The sequence below is a fragment of the Artibeus jamaicensis genome, unplaced genomic scaffold, assembly GCF_021234435.1.
Source record: "Artibeus jamaicensis isolate MK-2021 breed Jamaican fruit bat unplaced genomic scaffold, CSHL_Jam_final contig_464, whole genome shotgun sequence".
Classification (NCBI taxonomy): Eukaryota; Metazoa; Chordata; class Mammalia; order Chiroptera; family Phyllostomidae; genus Artibeus; species Artibeus jamaicensis.
This window is the reverse complement of record NW_026521842.1, coordinates 2738819-2757217: the sequence shown is the minus strand read 5'-3', so window position 1 is coordinate 2757217 and position 18399 is coordinate 2738819. Positions and strand designations below refer to the sequence as shown.

Genomic DNA, 18399 nt, shown 5'->3' with positions numbered 1-18399 from the left:
GGTGCCCAGAGCCCGGAGTCAGGTCCACACTCGCAGCAAGACCAGCTGTGCTGGCTATTTAACGTGGTCGGTGGATAGGGAGCAGTTTGGAAACAGCTCTGGGTCCGAATCCTGGACATGGCTGTCCTTTTCCAATAAAGGGAACTACTTACCTGTCTCTTGGGGGTTTTGTGAGAATTAGATGCCCTGGAAGTTGTTCCCCATTGGCACGTTGGTGTGCCACATCTGAGCACCGGCAGTGACTATTGCTACTGCAGCCGTGTGGGAATCGGTTCACGGAGCACAGGGGTTCTTGTCAAGCAGCTGTGGGACTGATCTGTGGCCTTTGACCTTTGACACGTTTTCTGCACTAGCATGCCCATCAGGTGGAAACTGTCATTCATTAGGAAAAGGAAAAGGATCTTCCTTCATCTGTGAAGCAGTGTGTGGCACTTGACAGCAGGGGGCCACTGGAAGCCGGTGCTGTTTTCCTTCACTGCCCCCTCCTGCAGCCTGGGCTGCCTGGGCCTTGGCGCCACGCACACTCCTTGGAAGGAGCTGCAGCCTCCACCTCTGTTACTCACCCTCACTGGCTGGTGTGCACGTCCAAGTGCCTGTGTACCTCGCCTGCTGGAAAACTGCTGGAACCTACCACACTGATGGAAAATGGGCTTGGCCTCCCAGTTCTATTTTGCTTTGAGTTTCTGGTCCTGCCTGTTGGCGTTACCTAGTGTAAGGAATCATATTTTATGCAAAATTACTTCTACACCATGTACCTCCTTGACTCCCTTTCTTGCTCATGAAGCATTTTCTTTTAGTCCACATGGGTTTGTTTGTTTGTTTGTTTTAATGTGTCTTGTTATTCTCAGTTTCTTGCTGCAAACTTTTTTTTAGTGCTTTCTCTCTTTCAACTGTATTTTCCATTTCCTTTGCTCCTGCAGCTCCCAATTTCCAACAGAGATGAAAAAAGAAGACAGATTAAAGAAGAAGACAGATAAGCTGAAAAGGGCGGGAGCAGGGGCTGGAAAAAGAGCCTGGGAAACTGAGTAGGAAATAAAAAAGAGGGAGACTGGGTTTTGCAGAAAATGACAAGTAAAGTAAAACCAGATTGGCCTGTGTGGACACGAGCCACGGGAGGGATTACCCAACTAATTTATGTGGCCGTGGAGAGACACCAGCTAATTCTTTCAGTCTGTGGCAGGGTGGGGCGGGCCTTTGTGAACCAGATAGAGAACGTGGTGGGGAAGCCAAACTGTGGGGGTCAGGACCGGGTCAATGTAGAGGCCTGGCTGCAACAGTGGGTGCAAAGACCTTGGACTTTGAGAGCAATGTGAATCAGGGGTGGGCTGAGGTCAACCCAGGGTCACCAGCAAGGGTGTCAGGGCCAGTGGAGACAGCCCTGACTGTGCCTCTCCAGCCTGACCTTACTTGTGGAAACAGCACTGCTGGGCCCTCCACTCTGGCCTCACCTTACTCCAGGGCAGCTCACCCTCTGAGTCACTGTGATCAGCTCACCCAAGTTGAGTGACTGAAACTGGCCGATGGGACCCAGCCCTGGGCCCGAGGCTGCCCCTGCTGGGACGGAGGTGCTACCCCTTCAGGGCACTCTGTCGGGAGGGTCTACCAAGCTGCCACCTGGGGCTGTGGGCCACCATCTTTGCTCCATTCCAGCATCCTCATCTGGAAAGAACCCACCAGGGGAAGGCAGAACTGGGGTGTGGGGGGGGGTGGGATTCAGACCCAGCCACACCCTGAACTTTTTGGGAATCAAAGCCAGTTAAGCTTTCCTCTTCTTTGCTTAAGCCAGTCTGAGTTGAGTTTCTGCCACATGCAACACAAAGGAAGTGTTAATCAATTACAGTGAATATCTTGCAAAAATGAGAGCAAAAATAAGATTGGAGGCAGCAGGGAGTGGAGGGAAGAAAGTACAGGACAGTGATGTGTGGGGCAGGCTCATACTGGCTCCCGGAAACTCACCATGTGCATCTCTTCCTAACTCATGATCAACTCCTTTGCACTGGGAGGTTGGAATCATCTGGCTGTGCAGGAGTATTTACACCACGGGAAGCAGCAAACCCCTCACATCATGGCTTCTTGTCCCCTCACCTCCACCCACACCCTACACCCCAGAAAGCCAGTTGCTAAACATGTATCGGGTCTCCATGTACTCAGAAGGGCCAAGCTTATGTGGGCCTGGCTTCTGGGACAGTCGTGAGAGTCTTAATGCACCACACTCAGACCACCAATCTCTCTGGGTCAAGTCCAACAGAGCATTACCCACATTCCCCTCCACCCTGGATGGCACAGACCCAGCCTATAGCTGAATTACTTTTTTTTTCCATCTAAATTACATTTGAGCAAAGATTGAAACTGGCAGTTCTCCAGCTGCCTCCCTTCTACTTCTTCTCTCTTACTGTCGTCGGAAAGTAGACCTTTTATTGTGTACTTCTATTAGAACGCTCGGAAACAAGTGACTGAGATTTAAATCAAACTGACTGAGGCAAAAAAGAGGTCCATTAGTCCAGGAGCTAGTTCGCCCTCAGGCACGACTGCAGTAAGAGGCTCTGACAGTGGCCTCAGGCCTCAGTTTTTACCCACCACTTTGTCCTGCCAGGACCAGCGGCCCAGCCTTGCACAAGGCTGGCCCCAGCACACGGCAGGCAGAAAAGAGATTTTCTTTTAACATTTCCAAGAAAAGCTCTTGGCTGTCATTGCCTGGCTGGAGTCACATGCCCACCCCTGGTCCAATCACTGAAGCCAGAGAAAGGGGTGTTGGGACTGGCCATGCCCACTCCTATGATTCAAGCTCCGAGTAAAAACTTAAGAGGTTGAAATTCTTCACCAAAGGAGGCTTTGACTTACGATTCTGGGGATTGTCACCTGTAATAGTCTAGTTTCCCAGGTTAAACTCTGACTCTCAACTCCCGTGGGACATAGAAACAACTAGATTCCAAGACACACATGCTATAGGACACCCAAATAAATATAATATAAAAATATAAATAATTGGGCCCTTGGAGCATCACGGAGATGCCCCTGCTCCACTGTCAGGAGGGTCTGGGTGTGGGTAGCGTCCTCGTGGTAGATTCTCACCCAGTGCCCAGGCTGGCCTCACTGCCCACTGGCCCTCCTATTGGGTGAACACTGGACATGGCTTGGCTGGGCTTGAGCCAGCAGCCCACTTGGACCCTGAGCGGACTGCTGACTCTCCTCAGGACCTAACATGAACTTGACCACATTCGCCCTGTGCACCAGCACTTTCCTCCCTCACGGCGGCTCCTGCCTGAACCCTGTGGTTACGGTTGCAGACTCCTTCCACAGAGGATTCGTGCTCCTCAAACCTCCTTCTTTGGAGAGCAGAGAGTCTCACTGGGAGGGCTCTGTGGCCTCCAGCCACGAATCTCTGAGCCTTGCTTTTATCATCTGTAAAATGGAAAATAATATGTATTTCACATGGTTGTTACAAAGAATACTTAAGTTTGTGTAAGTGAAGCCCTTGACAAAGAGAACGTGCCAGTGAAGGGCTTTGAGGGCTTTAGAATCAGCAGGACTCAGGCTAGAACCTGACCTCTCCACTTCTCTGCCACTCAATCCTGAGTGAGTTACCTCCCCTCTGAGTCTCCATTTCTCCTTGCATAGAATGGGGGCCCCTCAGTGCTCTCCAGAGTGGTGTCTGTTTTGCGTGTGTTGTTATTCATTGATGGTGGTGCTCTTTGAAAAGGGTATGTGTTTGTCTGGCCAGCACAACTTCCCTCCTCTAGAAATAGCACCTCGATTTCCCCCAGGACCCCACTTCCCTGAGCATATAATCTTGGTGGGGACATGGGTCAAGGTGCTGGGCCCCCCACTGACCAGAGGCTGTATGAATGCCAAGCTCAGCCACCAGACCTTTTTGGCTGGGAATGTGGATTATTTTGTCAAATGTATCTTAGTGATACTCATACAAAAGTCCAAGTAACCTTGAAAGTTTTTTATATTTTATGCCCTGGCTGGTGTCGCTCAGTGGATTGAGTGCTGGCCTGAGAACCAAAGGGTTGTTGGATCAATTCCCAGTCGGGGCACATGCCTGGGTTTCGGGCCAGGTCCCCAGTGGGGGGCACTCAAGAGGCAACTACATGTTGATGTTTCTCTTCCTCTCTTTCTCCCTCCATCTCCCTCTCTCTAAAAATAAATAAATAAAAGTAAATATTTTTTAAAGTTTTTATATTTTAAAACTTAAAAAATGTAAACCTGTTATATAGGTGTCCATTAGACCCACAGCTACACATAACAATTGTATAGGAGGATGTGAACTCATCTACATCCAAGTCTGTTTTTTTCAATCTTATTAGACTAGTCACACAATTATTAACCAAGCAAAAGTTCAGGGACCATTATTCTTTATTCAATCTTCTAAAGTTGCTGCATAAAAATGTTTAAAAAGAATACAAACCCTATTAAACCTGTGAAGCCAGTTTCAGTTGCTCCTTGGGAATGTGAACTTGGACCAGACCAACATGGGCAGAAAACAAAGTTGGTGTGCTAAGTAAATAAATCCATAACCCCTGCTGCCCAGAGCCCTGAGCTGGCCCAGTCCTGTGCTTTCCAAGATCTGGGTGTGCAACTTTCCCTTCTCCCCTTTGAGCCTGGCTTAGCCTTTCAAGAAAATCCTTTGCTTATGTTGGCCAGAGTCGGGGTTCTTGTCCCTTGCGCTCAAGGAGTCCCACCTGAGAAGTGTCACTGAGGGCTACTGTGAAGACTGACCAGTGACCGTGAGCCCCAGGCATGTAAGTGGCTACTCAGGAAACACGAACTCCCTGTCACCTGTGAGATGAGGAGAGCGACCTGGAAAGGCTGAGCCAGGCTGTGTGTGAAGCACTTGCCGGGTGCACATGGGGAACAAGGCCTCTCTGTCCCCTGCTGCAGCCACCCGTCCATCAGAAGTGAGACGAGGGAGGCTGGGCCTCGCTCGACACCCGTTCCCTCCGCCAGGACTCCAAGAAGACTAGCACCCGCGGTTCAGGCTGCCCTCATGGAGTTCACTTCCCTGCCTGGGCAACAGTTAGTGAACGATATACTAGAACTAGCATGTCAAAGGAGGTAGGCCAGGGGCTGGCCCAGAAAGGACAGGGGCTGGGGGGTGTCAGGGCCCCCAGGATCCACAATTCTCTAGGACTGCCAGGACTCAGCACACAGACGGACACACGAGTCAGACTATTATGGCGAGAGGGTCCGAGCCAGATCTGCAAAGGGAAAGGCGCATGCGGCAATGCCTGGAGGAGACCAGGCGCCAGCCTCCAGTGCCCTCTCTGATGAGGTCACAGGGACACGTTGACCCCCCCAGTGGTGAGTTGTGACAATGCGCATGAAGTGCTGTCCACCAGGGATGCCTATGAGAGACATGGTGCCCGGGGTTTTCACTGGGTGCCGGTCACGTGGGCACCCTCTGCCTGGCATGTACGAACGTCCTCCATGCCCAAAAGAAAGCAGAGGTTCCACATAGCAAGGCTTATGATGATACTGAAGGGGGCTGAGAAACACCAGCTAGGGTGCAGCAGCCAATCCTGACAAGCATCAGAGGAGAAGCCAACCCAAACTCCTCAGCATCCTGGAGAGGGTTTAATGAGCTGGTTCATATAAAGCCCATTCAGGGCACTAGGACTCGGTACAGGGACAGGGGCTTCTGGGGCCTCTCTCCTGCCTCCCTGCCCACCTATCACACAGCCCTCCGCCACCATCGTCCCAGACAGCCTCCAGGGGGTCCCTGTTCCACCACTTTCCTCCATCCCTCCTCTTCCTCATAGCAGTTGGGCATTCACTTAAAACTTCAGCCAGGTGGCCTTGGTTTCTGTGGCTCAGTTGAGCATCATTCCGCAAAGCAAAGGGTCACTGGTTTGATTCCCAGTGAGGGTACATGCCTGAGTTGTGGGTTTCATTCCCCGGTTCTGGTGTGTATGAGAGGCAACTAATCAAAGATGTTTCTCTCTCACATGGATGTTTCTTTCCCTCTCTTTCTGCCTTTCCCTTCTCCACTCTCTAAAAATAAGTAAGTATATAAAAAAAGCCCCAAAACTTAAAACATCAGCCAGGTCAGGGTCTGCTGGTGACCCGTCCCGCCCTGTAAGAGCCTGCGGGGGAGCAGCCGGCACCCCGCCCCGGTGCGGCGCAGCTTCCTCCCTCGTCTCTGTGCCAACGAGGGCCTCCCAGCCGCCACGGCCCTGTCCTCTGCCCTGCTGGGTTGTTCTCCTCCGACGTGCAGTACGGTTGTGTTTTCATTAGCCTAGTGTTTCTTCCTTCCCAGCCCCTGGAATATAAGCCACGAAGGAAGGGAATTAACTTTGTTCATAGTTTCATCCCCAACAAAACCATGTGACTGTAGACGATCGTTTTCGTAATCTTTAAAGTAACCGCCACTGCCGTCCCCACTGGCAGCCTTCACAAACCTCTCCGTCCCCACCTCTGTGGTGTTGCTCCTTGTCCCCAGGCGTCGAGTACTTAGATAAAACTCTCATTCCCTTCTGTGCTAAGCCCACAGCCCCACTCTTAGGATGTTACAGAAGGAAAGAAAGGCCTCGAATCCCAAATCGGGCTCACCTGACCCCTTGGTGGCATCGTCAAACTCCACCTGGAAGAAGTAGCCGGTGTTCCAGATGTGGAGGCAGGCTGCAGCGTTATAGGAGACCCGAAGAGGCGGTAGCCTGGGGTCGTAGACACTGTCCCTGCAGCAGATGTTGATGGGGGACTGCCGGGAGCCCCCTGGCACGGAGCCTGTGCCCTTCCAGAGGGGGTGCACTGTGGGCAGAGAGAACAGCGGGTTGGCAAGATCGGCCGAGAGGGCTCCTGCTCTGGCCTCACAACCTGGCAGAGGCACTTCCACCCGCAGAGATGCCCGCCCAGCCCCTGCAGCATCGGCTTTACTCCAGACCTTCACGGGCAGTGCCTGGTCTTCCGTTGTCTGTTCCCTCCCCAACCCCCTGGGCCGTGCAGACCGGGACTGGGTCAGACGGGAGGCAGCGTTCACACAGTGCAGCCCTCACAGCCAACCTCGCGCCGGGCGCCCACCCTGCGACCTGTGGGCTGCGTGTGGCCAGGATGGCTCTGAATGTGGCCCGACACAAAATCATAAATTTACTTAAAATATTATGAGACCGGACTTCCGACAAGATGGAGGCGTAGGTGGAAACACTGTGCCTTCTCGCACAACCAAGTTTAAAGACAACAAAGTTTTAGTAAAAAAAAAAACCACAGCCAAGACACAGAAAATTGAACTACACGGAAGCCCGACAACAAGGAACCCTTCAGCTACACCGGTAAGAGTGGCAGAGCCAGTGACTGGCGGAGTGGGGTTGTGTGGAAAAACTCGGCCAGACGGACCCAGGCGCTTGGGCGGCAGTTGGCAGATCCCAGGTGTGGGGTTGCAACAGGCGGACCCAGTGAGGGTGCAAGGCGGCTGGCTGACCGCAGTCACACATTCGCAAGCAGATAAACCAGCAAAGGAGAGAGCATTGAGACAGATCCTGCAGGCCCCAGGGGCAGAAAGCAGCAGAGAAGACCACCATTGCCCCGCTCTAACCCTGCCCCCACATACAGCATCACAACTCAGCGACCTGGGCGGCCCTGCCCTGGTGAACCCCTAGGGCTCCTCTCCTCATACGTAATGGGCGTGAACAGACCAAAATATGGCTCAAGGAGAACTCAAAGCCCCAGAGCCCATAACCCTAAGCGACCAAGAAAGAGCCAAACTTTCAGATGCACAGTTCAAAACACTGGTGATCAGGATCCTCACAGAACCGGTTGATTTTAGTCACAAATTAGAGGAACATATGAAGGCTAAACTAATTGAAATGAAGGGAAATGCATGGGAAACCAATAGTGATGGAAAGGAAACTGGGACTCAAATCAAGGGAGTGGACCAGAAGGAAGGAAAAGAATGACCAAACAGAAAAATATGAAGAAACAAGAATTCAAAAAAATGAGGAAAGGCTTAGGAAGCTCCAGGACAACTTTAAACATTCCAACATCCAAATCATAGGAGTGCCAGAAGTAGAAGAGGAAGAGCAAGAAACTGAAAACTTATTTGAAAAAGTAATAAAGGAGAACTTCCCCATTCTGGCAAAGGAAATAGACTTGCAGGAAATCCAGGAAGCTCAGAGAGTCCCAAAGAAGTTGGACCCAGGAAGGAACACACCAAGGCACATCATAATTACATTATCCAAGACTAAAATGAAGGAGGGAATTCTAGAAGCAGCAAGAGATAAGGGGACAGTCACCTACAAAGGAGTTCCCATCAGACCGTCAGCTGGTTTCTCAAAAGTGACCTTACAGTCAAGAAGGGGCTGGAAAGAAGTATTCCAAGTCATGAAATCCAAAGACCTACATCCAAGATTGCTCTATCCAGCAAAGCTTTCATTTAGAATGGAAGGGCAGATAAAGTGCTTCCCAGATAAGGTCAAGTTAAAGGAGTTCATCATCACCAAGCCTTTATTATCTGAAATGTTAAAGGGACTTATCTAAGAAAAAGAAGATAAAAAATATGAACAGTAAAATGATAGCAAACTCACAGTTATTAACAACCATACCTAAAACAAAAATAAAAGCAAACTAAGCAAACAACTAGAACAGGAACAGAACCACTGAACTAGAGATCACATGGAGGGTTAGCAACAGGGGAGTGGGACGGGGAGAGAGGGGGAAAAGATACAGAGAATAAGTAGCATAAACAGTAGGTAGAAAATAGACAGGAGGAGGGTAAGAATAGTATGGGAAATGGAGAAGCCAAAGAACTTATATGTATGATCCATGGACATGAACTGAAGGGAGGGTGTGTGGATGGGAGAGGGTATGCAGGGTGGAGGGGAGTGAAGGGGGAAAAATGGGACAACTGTAATAGCATAATCAATAAAATTTATGTAACCCCCCCAAAACCCTAAATAGGTTTCCAATGTTTGCTCAACTTGGCCATGCATCTCCAGTCCAAAGCTGCTGTCAGCAGAGTAAGTCATGTAACTAAAGCTGTTCTCTGATAGGAAAGGATAAAGGTAAAGTGTTCTACACTTTTTCCACCCTTCAGTAAATATTCATAGCACTCCTCCTATGGGGTCAGCATTGGCACAAGTGCAGGGAGGGATGAGAGACATGCTAAAAAGATCCTGATGCCCCCCCCTGCCAGCTTGGACCCCAGCCCAGCAGGGTGGGGGCAGAGAGCCGAACCCAAGAAGCCCTGCAGACAAACGAGCAAGAAATGCCTGTTTAAACATCTGAGAGCACGCAGCGGTGTGCTGCTGAAAGTTTAATGACCAGCTCAGCAGAGGATTAAGAAGCTCTGATGTGGAATGTTTGCCGATTACCACCACGAAAACTCCCGCTGTGGCCGATCTCAAGCTATCACCGTGAGTCACCTTCACAGGCTTTGGAAGAGATGCCCACAGCTGGTTAAAGACAGCGTCTGCACACATGGAAGTGTGGCCAGAGAACACAACCGAAACGGTTCCTAGAGTTATTTCTGAACGTTTATAACTCTGACTTTTCTCTCTGGGCCAGACCACCAGTGACTCTCAATCATTTTTAGTAATAAACTTTATTTCTCAAAATGAAATGTTTTGCCAAATCCCAATAAACAAAACAGTAAAGAAGAATGAGCTCCAGTCTCCCTGCTGGGCAGAATGGACCCCACTTACGCTGAAATACCAGTGCCCTGGGACCCCCACGGAAGCAGGCGGAGTGCTGCTGCACGGACCAGTCTAGGCACTCCACGCGGTTGCTGTTACTGGGTCCTGCACACGTGTGCAAAGATGTGGGAAGAGTGCTCTTTCTAAGAATTACAAGTTGAACCCCACTTACTGTCTCCCAACAGGGTAATGGTTAAACAAAGGGACGTGCACAGGGTGGCCAAGAGTTCTCAGGAGGTGCCAGTTGCTGGTCTGAGCCTCTCCACACCTCGCCTCATTTCATGCTTCCAGCAGTGCTGTGTGTGATGTCTCATCACTCGCCTTTTGCGGGTGAGGAAACGGAGGCTCTGTGAGGTTAAGAAACTTGCCTAGGGGCACACAGCCACGAAGCAGCCAGGATGCTGTCTGAGTGGCCTGCTGCTCCTCCTGGTTGTACTAAGCACTAAGGGGGACGGCTGCAGAGATGGCATTGTGGAGATGTCAACAGTTAGGTAAAGAAAGAAAACCAGGGAGCAGATGAGTGTGTGCAGTGCAGCACTGTTTTATTTTTTGAAGTCACGTGTGTGTGGACAGGTTTCTCTCTTCATGGGGAAAGTGTCAGAAGGCTGCACCAAAACCACTCATAGCAGTTGCCTCTGGGAACTGGGATCAGAGGCGGACAGGTCGGGGGGTCTTTTCACATGAATGCATAGCTTCTGTTTGGTCTGAAGTTGGTAGGTAGGTCTGGGGTGGGGCCTGAGGTTCCTCAATTCTAGCAAGCTCCCCAGTAGTGCTGTGGGTGCTAGTCTGAGGACCCCACACTGCGTGTGGGGCAACTGAAAGGACCAGGGTTAGGGCTGGGGCAAGGCTTCCATTTCTGTCCTTTCTGGGTGGGGGGTTTGATGCCAGTCCTGGTGCCTTTGGATTCTGTCTCTGCCACGTTCTTGGGCTTCTTACTCTCAGAGACCTACTGTAGCTCCTGAAAACTGTAGGCATCTTAAAGCTTGGGGCTGGGCTTACCCCAGGCTGCTTGCCCTCACCTTCACAGACCTGAGTTCTGGTCTAACAGGAACCTCAGGGGAGCTTGACATGCTTCTGGAAATCACCCTGTGATTTTAAGATAGAGAGTTCAGCATTGTCCACAGGTGTGGACCAACGGATTAATTGGACAAAGATAATAATGCTCACGGAGAGCCTGGGGTGTGCCAAGGCTTTCCACGTACGTGACCTCATTTTCATGTGGCCTCATACACGAGTCATCCCATTTTATAGATGAGGAAACTGAGGTTCGGGGAGGGGAAGCAATGCCCAGATCTCATAGCAGACAGGTGTAACTAATGCCCAACCCCAGGAGCGACTGGTTCTGGAGCTCACGGTCTTTCGACTACCCAGTCCTGGAGAGTGTGGAGTTCTGCATTTTCCTGTGTATAGCACGATCCCGTGTATATTGCGCACCCATGTTTTTGGTCCACACTTTCAGGGAAAATCTTTTGTTTTAATTTTTTAATTCAATTATTTATTTATGTTTAGATACTTGTTTTTTTGTATTATAAAGGAATTTTGGCATTTATTTTTGACAATGTTTTGGTACAAGGAATTTTGTGTAACAAATAATTACCAAACACAAGAAGAGATACAAGGTATTTCAGGTACCACCCATGTATAATGATCACCCTTATTTTCCTCTCAAAAATTTGCGCATAAAACTGTGCATTGTAAATGGCAAAATATGGTGTTTACACCAGAAGCCAACTTATCAGCCTTCAACTCAGGCCCTTTGTGTGACAGAGGAAGAATCTGAGACCTAAAAAGAGGAAAGGATGAGTCCATGTTCACAGAGCGTTAACTATGCTGATGCCGGAATGAGGCTGATGCGGGCAGTTTCTGGACAGAGCTGGGTGGTGGTTTACTTATTGCATGTTTGCTGAGAATGTCCTCTGCCGGAGGGGTTTGGAGCTCTAATAACAGGCTCATTTGGTCCTTCTGGGCCGGATGTTTCATGGTAATAGCTTGAGGGAGAGGCACTGGGTACCCGTCTTGTTCCAAGCTCCTCGTCCTTCTAACCACACGGCGAGTGTGAGGTTAGAGGATTTGCCCAAGGTCACAGGAAAAGGGAGCAGTAATCTGAACTCAAGCATTCTGGCTCCAGACTGTCTTCCATTTTGAAACACACCATAAAATTAGACATCAAATTGCATTTGGGGATATTGAGAAGTCTAAGAAATTCTACTTACGAGCATTACTCCTATTTTTCTGTGCACAGGAATCCTGGGAGCATGGTCGCTTGGGCCTTAGTAGGTGGCGTCGCAGAGTCCCCCACCCCTGCTTGACCATGGTGGGGAAACCTGAGGACTTCAGGGGGCTCCTGCCCAGCATCAGGGTCCTTAGCATCTTGGGTCTGTCCCCGCAGAGCCCAGTAAAAAGGGTGATTTCTCCTGCTACCCTCACGTTGACCGGGACTGCGGTGGAGTCGATTGGACCCACCTGTTTTTGTAAAAACTCATGCACACCATGAGCCCTGATGGTTAAATTTTAACCCACCCCAGCTTCCAGGATGACATTCGGTTTAGTTAGAGGTGTCTGTGACTTGTGGCCTTCACCATGGCCAGGTCCCTGGAGCCACCGTGCTTTGAACTGGTAAACAGCCGGTTCAGAGAGCGAGGCAGGCCTGCTGTGAGTCCAGGGGAGGGCACACTGGGGAGACCGAAGGCCCTGCTCTTGGTCTTGACCTCTAGTTTGAAATGGGCAGCTCTCCGGCCTCGGGCTGCTCCAGGCCAGGCACAACACCACGCTATGTGTATGAACAGGAACAGCAGGTTCACAAGTGTAGGAATCAGCCAAAGCTGCAGGGTTGGTGGGGCACGTGAGCAGGTGACCTCTCCGCCTAGGTCTCCTGGAAAAGCAGCCAGTCCCCACTGCCCATAAAACAGACGGGGTTTGATACGAATTTGTTCTGCCCCAGGTACTCCGTCCTGGTTGGCTCAGACATCCCCAGGTTGTGGCGCTCCTCCTTTCATGCACAAAACTGCCCACATTTGGACAGTAATTTAGATGGTCCCCCTCATTATATGGCTCGTAATATTTGCACATGCCGGACAACAAAAGAACTTACTTTGGACTTCACAGTATTTTATTCCACAGACACTTTTTACCCATGAAATGAAGACTACAGGGTTGGAGAAGTTTGTACTTTTTTTGGTGGGGGGCTGTTAAATCTGTAGGGGACTTCAAGGGGACAAAGGATATCATAACTTAAAAAAATATTTTGTTTATTCATTTTTAGAGAAAGGGGAAGGGAGGGAGAAAGAGAGAAGAGAAACAGTGTAGTTACCTCTCACGTGCCCCCTACTAGGAATTTGGCCTACAACCCAGGCATATGCCGTGACTGGGAACCAAACAAGCGATCCTTTGGTTTGCAGGCCGGCATTCTATCTACTGAGCCACACCAACCAGGGCTGGATATCATAACTTAATATAGACTCCTAGGATCTAAGATCTGAAAACCTCACAGAACAGGGGTTCTGAACCTGGAGTCCACTTGTGGGCTCCCAGGAACTCAAGAATCTCATTGATTCCTTGCATAATTGGTCTATAGCTTTCATCCAATTCTCTGACGGACCCACAAGTTTGATTGCCTTTGTTGCAATCAACAAAAAAATACAACTTGAATATTTGTGCTTTTCTTTCCACGGTGTCGCTTTAGAGATATACTCACCCTCGAGTAGCTTGCTTCATCCATTCATTCATTCATTTCATTCATTCCCTTCTTCCTCTGTTTCATTATCTGTAAAGTGGGGAAATGACACTCCATTGCATTCCTGTGAGGGTTTAATGAATTGATATGAGTAAAGTGCTTAGAATGGAACTACTGCTATTACTACACACCAAGCATCACATTACAGGCCCAGGTGAGTGAAGGCGTGCCCTGGCATGAGCAAACCAGTCAGCTGACACTAGCAGGTCCCCTTTCTTTCCCCTCAGGGGCATGTCCTCTGCCATTCCAGGCTGCCCTGCCATCTTCCACCTGCCTACTTAAGGTAGATCGCATCACTGGCCATCCCAGTGGGGCTGGTGTCTCCCTGTCTTCCATAGCCACATGGCAGGGCTCTGCTTCACTTAGAAAACATCATCACCCACCTCATCCGGCACATCCTTCACAGCTGACTCATACATCATTTCGGTCACTGTTAACAATAGAAACTGAAATCTTTGCCATTAACATATATAGAAAAGCCATACCCTGTACAAGCAGTTCAAAGTTAAAAAGTAAAAGTTTCTCTTTCCCAGAGTGAACTACTGATTGCAGTTTCCTGTGGCTCTTTCTGGAAATTTCCATGCTATATAAGCTTCATTTGGGGGATACATTCTGAGAAATGGGTCATTAGGTAATTTTGCTATACAAACATCATAGAGCACTTAAACCGGGGTGGTCCAGCCTGCTACTGTAATTGTGTGCATTCTGCTTTCATCCTACAGGTGGCAGAGTGGGTTTGTTTACACCAATGTCACCATGAACACTGAGGAATGGTAGTGTGAGCCCTTAGCGTTGGCTTTTCTTTTTCTTTTTGTATTTATATTTTATTGATGATGATATTACAGTTGTCCTAGCGTTCCCCCATGGCCCCCCTCCACCCAGCACTGCCCACTCCCTCAGGCAACACCCCCACCATTGTTTGTGTCTACGAGTCATGCATGTAAGTTCTCTGGCTTCTCCATTTCCTATGCAGTACTTTACATCCCCATGGCTATTCTGTACCTACCTATCTGTACTTCTTAATCCTCCACCTCTTCACCCATTTCCCCAAAGCACCCTCCCATCTGGTAACCCTCAAAATGCTCTCTGCATCCATGATTCTGTCTCTGTTCTTCTTGTTTGCTTAGTTTGTTTTTTAGAATCAGTTGTTGATAGATATGTATTTTTTGCCATTTTATTGTTCATAGTTTTGATCTTTTTCTTAAATAAGTTCCTTTAACATTTCACATAATAATGGTTTGGTGATGATGAATTCCTTTAGTTTTTTCTTGTCTGGGAAACTCTTTATCTGCCCTTCAATTCTAAATGATAGCTTTTCTGGGTAGAACAACCTTGGCTGTAGGTCCCTGCTTTTCATGACTTTGAATAGTTCTTGCCAGTCCCTTCTGGTCTGCAAAGTTTCCTTTGAGAAATCAGCTGACAGTCTTATGAAAGCTCCTCTGTAGATAAGTAACTTCTTTTCTCTTTCTGCTTTTAAAATTCTCTTTTTATCTTTAACCTTTGGCATTTTAATTATGGTGTGTCTTGGAGTGAACCTCTTTGCCTTCATCTTGTTTGGGACTCTGTGCTTCCTGGACTTGCATGTCTATTTATTTCATCAAGTTAGGGAAGTTTTCTTTCATTATTTTTGCAGATAGATTTCCAAGTTCTTGCTCTTTCTCTTCCTTCTGGCATCCGTATGATGCAAATGTTGGACCTTTTGAAGTTGTCCCAGAGGCTGCTTATACTTTCCTCATTTTTTGTGATTGTTTTTGCTTCTTGTTGTTCTTTTTGGTTGTTTTTGTGTTTCTTTTGTTCTAAATAATTGATTTGATGCTCAGCTTCATCCACTCTACTGTTGTTTCCCTGTAAATTGTTCTTTATTTCAATTAGTGTGTCCTTTGTTTCTGACTGGGTCTTTGTTATGCTGTTGAGGTCCTCAAGAATCCTTATAATCAGTGTTTTGAACTTTGCATCTGATGGATTTCTTATCTCCATTTTGTTTAGTTCTTTTTCTGAAGTTTTGATCTGTTCTTACATTTGGGCCGCATTTCTTTGTCTCCTCATTTTGGCAGCTTTCCTGGGTTTATTTCTATGTATTAGGTAGAACTGCTTTGACTCCATGTTTTGGTGGTGTGGCCTAATGTAGTAGGAGTCCTGTAGGGTTCAGTGGCATAGCCTCCCCATCACCCAAGCTGGGTACTCAAGGTGTGCCCTTCATGTGTGGGCTGAGTACAGCCTTCTCTTGTAGTTGAGCCTTGGTTGCTGTTGGCAAATCAATGGGAGGGATTTACTCAAGCCAGTCAGATGTTGGCAGTGACCAGTGACCACAAACCTCCACCCCGTATGAAGGATCAGCTGTGCAGGGGCAGGATGGTGGTGCTCCACTGTGGTCTATAGTTGTCCACTGGGTGTGCTGGCCCTGGGGTTTCCCAGGTGGTGCAGGCCAAGGTCAACCCCCACCTATGTTTTGTCTGGGGCCACCCTGCATGAACTATAAAGCAATTTAAGATGGCTGCTACTTGTGCTGGGCTTGGAGACTCCTAGGCAAAACCAAGCTGTGAATCTAGGCCGGCTGCTGCTAGTGCAGGCCTGAGGCTCACTGAGGCCAGCTGTTGCTTGTTTGATAGGATTTAGGAAGTGGCATTGAGTGGGCAGCTTGAGTGGGCCTATAAGTTGGGTGGGGCAGAGTCTCTGGGGATCTCTAAGGTGGGTCAAACCATGTTAGTCAGGTTGATGAAATCTCAGCTATGGCACCAGCTTGCCAGCTCTGTGGGGAGAAGGTTTAGAAAAGGGACAATGGCCTTGCCTTGATGTCACATACTTCAGTTTTTCCCTGTATGCCACTGGTACGTTTCAAGCTGCTACCCCAGTGCTGGAGCTCAGAGGGGTTGAGTCTGAGTAAATCCATGTATGGGTTCTTTTAGAGGAATTTCTTGGGGCTCCTCCACTGACTCAATCCCCCTGGTTTTTGCAGCCCGAAATTGTGGGAACTTATCTTCCTGGGACTGGAACCCTGGGCTGGGGGGCCTTTTGAGGGGCTGAAACTCCTTGTTCCTGAGATATCCATCCCGAATTTTTTAAAATGTATTTTATGTTTAAAAGATTGTATTTATTTTTAGAGAGAGGGGAAAGGAAGGATAAAGAGAGGGAGAGAAACATCAATATGTGGTTGTCTCACATGCACCCCTTACTGGGAACCTGGCCCACAACTCAGGCATGTACCCTGACTGGGTATCGAACCGGTGACCTTTTGGTTTGCAGCACAGTACTCAATCCACTGAGCCCCACCAGCCAGAGCTCCCTACCAAATTTTTATCTGCCACACATGGATGAGAGAGCTGGGCTGGTGGGGAGGACCTTCTGCTTCTTTCCTCTTACCAGGCTGAATGGATGTGGTTTCTTCAATTCTGTAGTCGTTAAACGCCTGTTCAACTTGATTTCTGATGGTTCTAAGTGATGGTTGTTCTACATTTTAGTTGTAATTTTGGTGTGGTTGTGCAAAGAGACAAGCCATGTCTGCCTATGCTGCCATCTTGACCAACCCAAAGTTGGACTTTTCATAATCAAAGTGTCTCAGTTAAGCTTTGATTGCCACTTCAAAGCTGGCTATTTCCATTTAATGCAGTATTAGCCACACACTAGCTAAACGGCCAGGTCACTTCCCACACTGAAACACCTTTGTTTAGAGACCTTGGTTGATTTAATAACGGACTGTGTTGGCTCACTTGTTTTCTTCTCCTCCCACTCTTTACATTCTTGTACTTGTATTTTAATTAGTTAATTAATTTTATTCCTCAGCCAAGGATATGTTTTTTTTCTATTGACTTAAGAGAGAGAAAAACATTGATTGGTTGCCTCCTATACATGCCCCCAATGGGATCAAACCCACACACTTTTGGTATATGAACTGGTGCTCCAACCAACTGAGCCACCTGGCTACAGCTCTTGCTCTTATATTTTTAAATTCAGCAGTAAAGAGTGAGTCCATGAAGCCTGAGCCCCGACCCTGGACCTCAATAAAATCAGAACTGCAGGCACATGCTCTCTTTCCACCAGTGACCTGGCTGTCTGTTCCCTGGTGTGCTTGTAAGCTCCAGGATATGCAAGACCACCTCCAAACTTTTATGTAAATCCTTAAGTTCCTTTTATTCATTTATCTAATTTTTATTTATTGATTTTAGAGAGAGTGAGGGAAAGAGAGAAACATTGATTTGTTGTTCCACTTATTTATGCATCTGTTGGTTGATTCTTGTATGTTCCTTGACAAAGAATAGAACCCACAACCTTGGCATATTGGGATGATGCTCTAACCAACTGAACTACCCTGCCAGGGCCTGTAAGTTCCTTTTACTAAGCTAGTTATTTTTTTCTCTGTATTCCAAAGTATACTAACATGACATGCATGGTCTAAGTGCTCCCTAACTAGAAAGTGGCAAGTGGCACAGCCACTCAGGGCTCAAGTACATGGCCTAACTACCTCTGCTGCCACATCTCACAACCTTGCTCCTTGAAGTTCTAGCCCTGCAATAGCTGTGTGAGCTGGGGTGTGTTACTTAATCTCTTTGAACTTTTGTTCTTCACAAAGAAGAGGGATTAAAATAAGACATGTGTGGCTCAAGGCATAGTAACTTAGCACATGGTAATATCTAATTTCCTGAGTCAGATACTCTGCTAAACCCTTTACAAACTCTGCTTCATTGATTCCTCCCCAGATCCTCATGAGCTGTGAGTGTGAAGCCTCAGCCCCTCACCATAGAAGAGCTTGAATACAAAGCCCAGGTCAGGCCTGCTCCTATAAATAAGTGTGCTCAGTTTTCCAGGGAAATTTTCTTTGGCAACTAAGGGCTTCATGAATAAGTCACTTTTCTCTACCCTAGTGACATCAACAGGAATAGAACCATTCTGAAGGATTCCAGGTTGTGCTAAGGTGGGCATTACCTGGTATTGAGGAAAGTGTCTTTGAGATTTTTGCAAATGCCCAGTGCATGTACATCTAAGTAGTCCCCAATTTCTGGTGCCATTTGGGCCAGAGTGCACCTCCCTTTCTTCCTATAAAGT

At 48.2% G+C, this 18399-nt stretch overlaps 1 protein-coding gene across 4 annotated transcripts in view; it reads right to left on the bottom strand.

Moving 5' to 3' along the window:
• Nucleotides 1–12074, bottom strand: part of CA5A (carbonic anhydrase 5A) — a 30295-nt gene extending 18221 nt beyond the window's left edge. For all 4 annotated transcript variants that reach the window (XM_053666772.1, XM_053666774.1, XM_037142363.2 and 1 more), the window contains exons 1-2: nt 11840–12074; nt 6553–6750 (exon numbers count right to left, since the gene is read on the bottom strand). In XM_053666772.1, the coding sequence (XP_053522747.1) occupies nt 6553–6750; nt 11840–11996 (355 nt within the window). In that variant the 5' untranslated portion in view covers nt 11997–12074. The remainder of the gene's footprint in view (nt 1–6552; nt 6751–11839) is intronic.
• Nucleotides 12075–18399: the final 6325 nt, after the last annotated feature.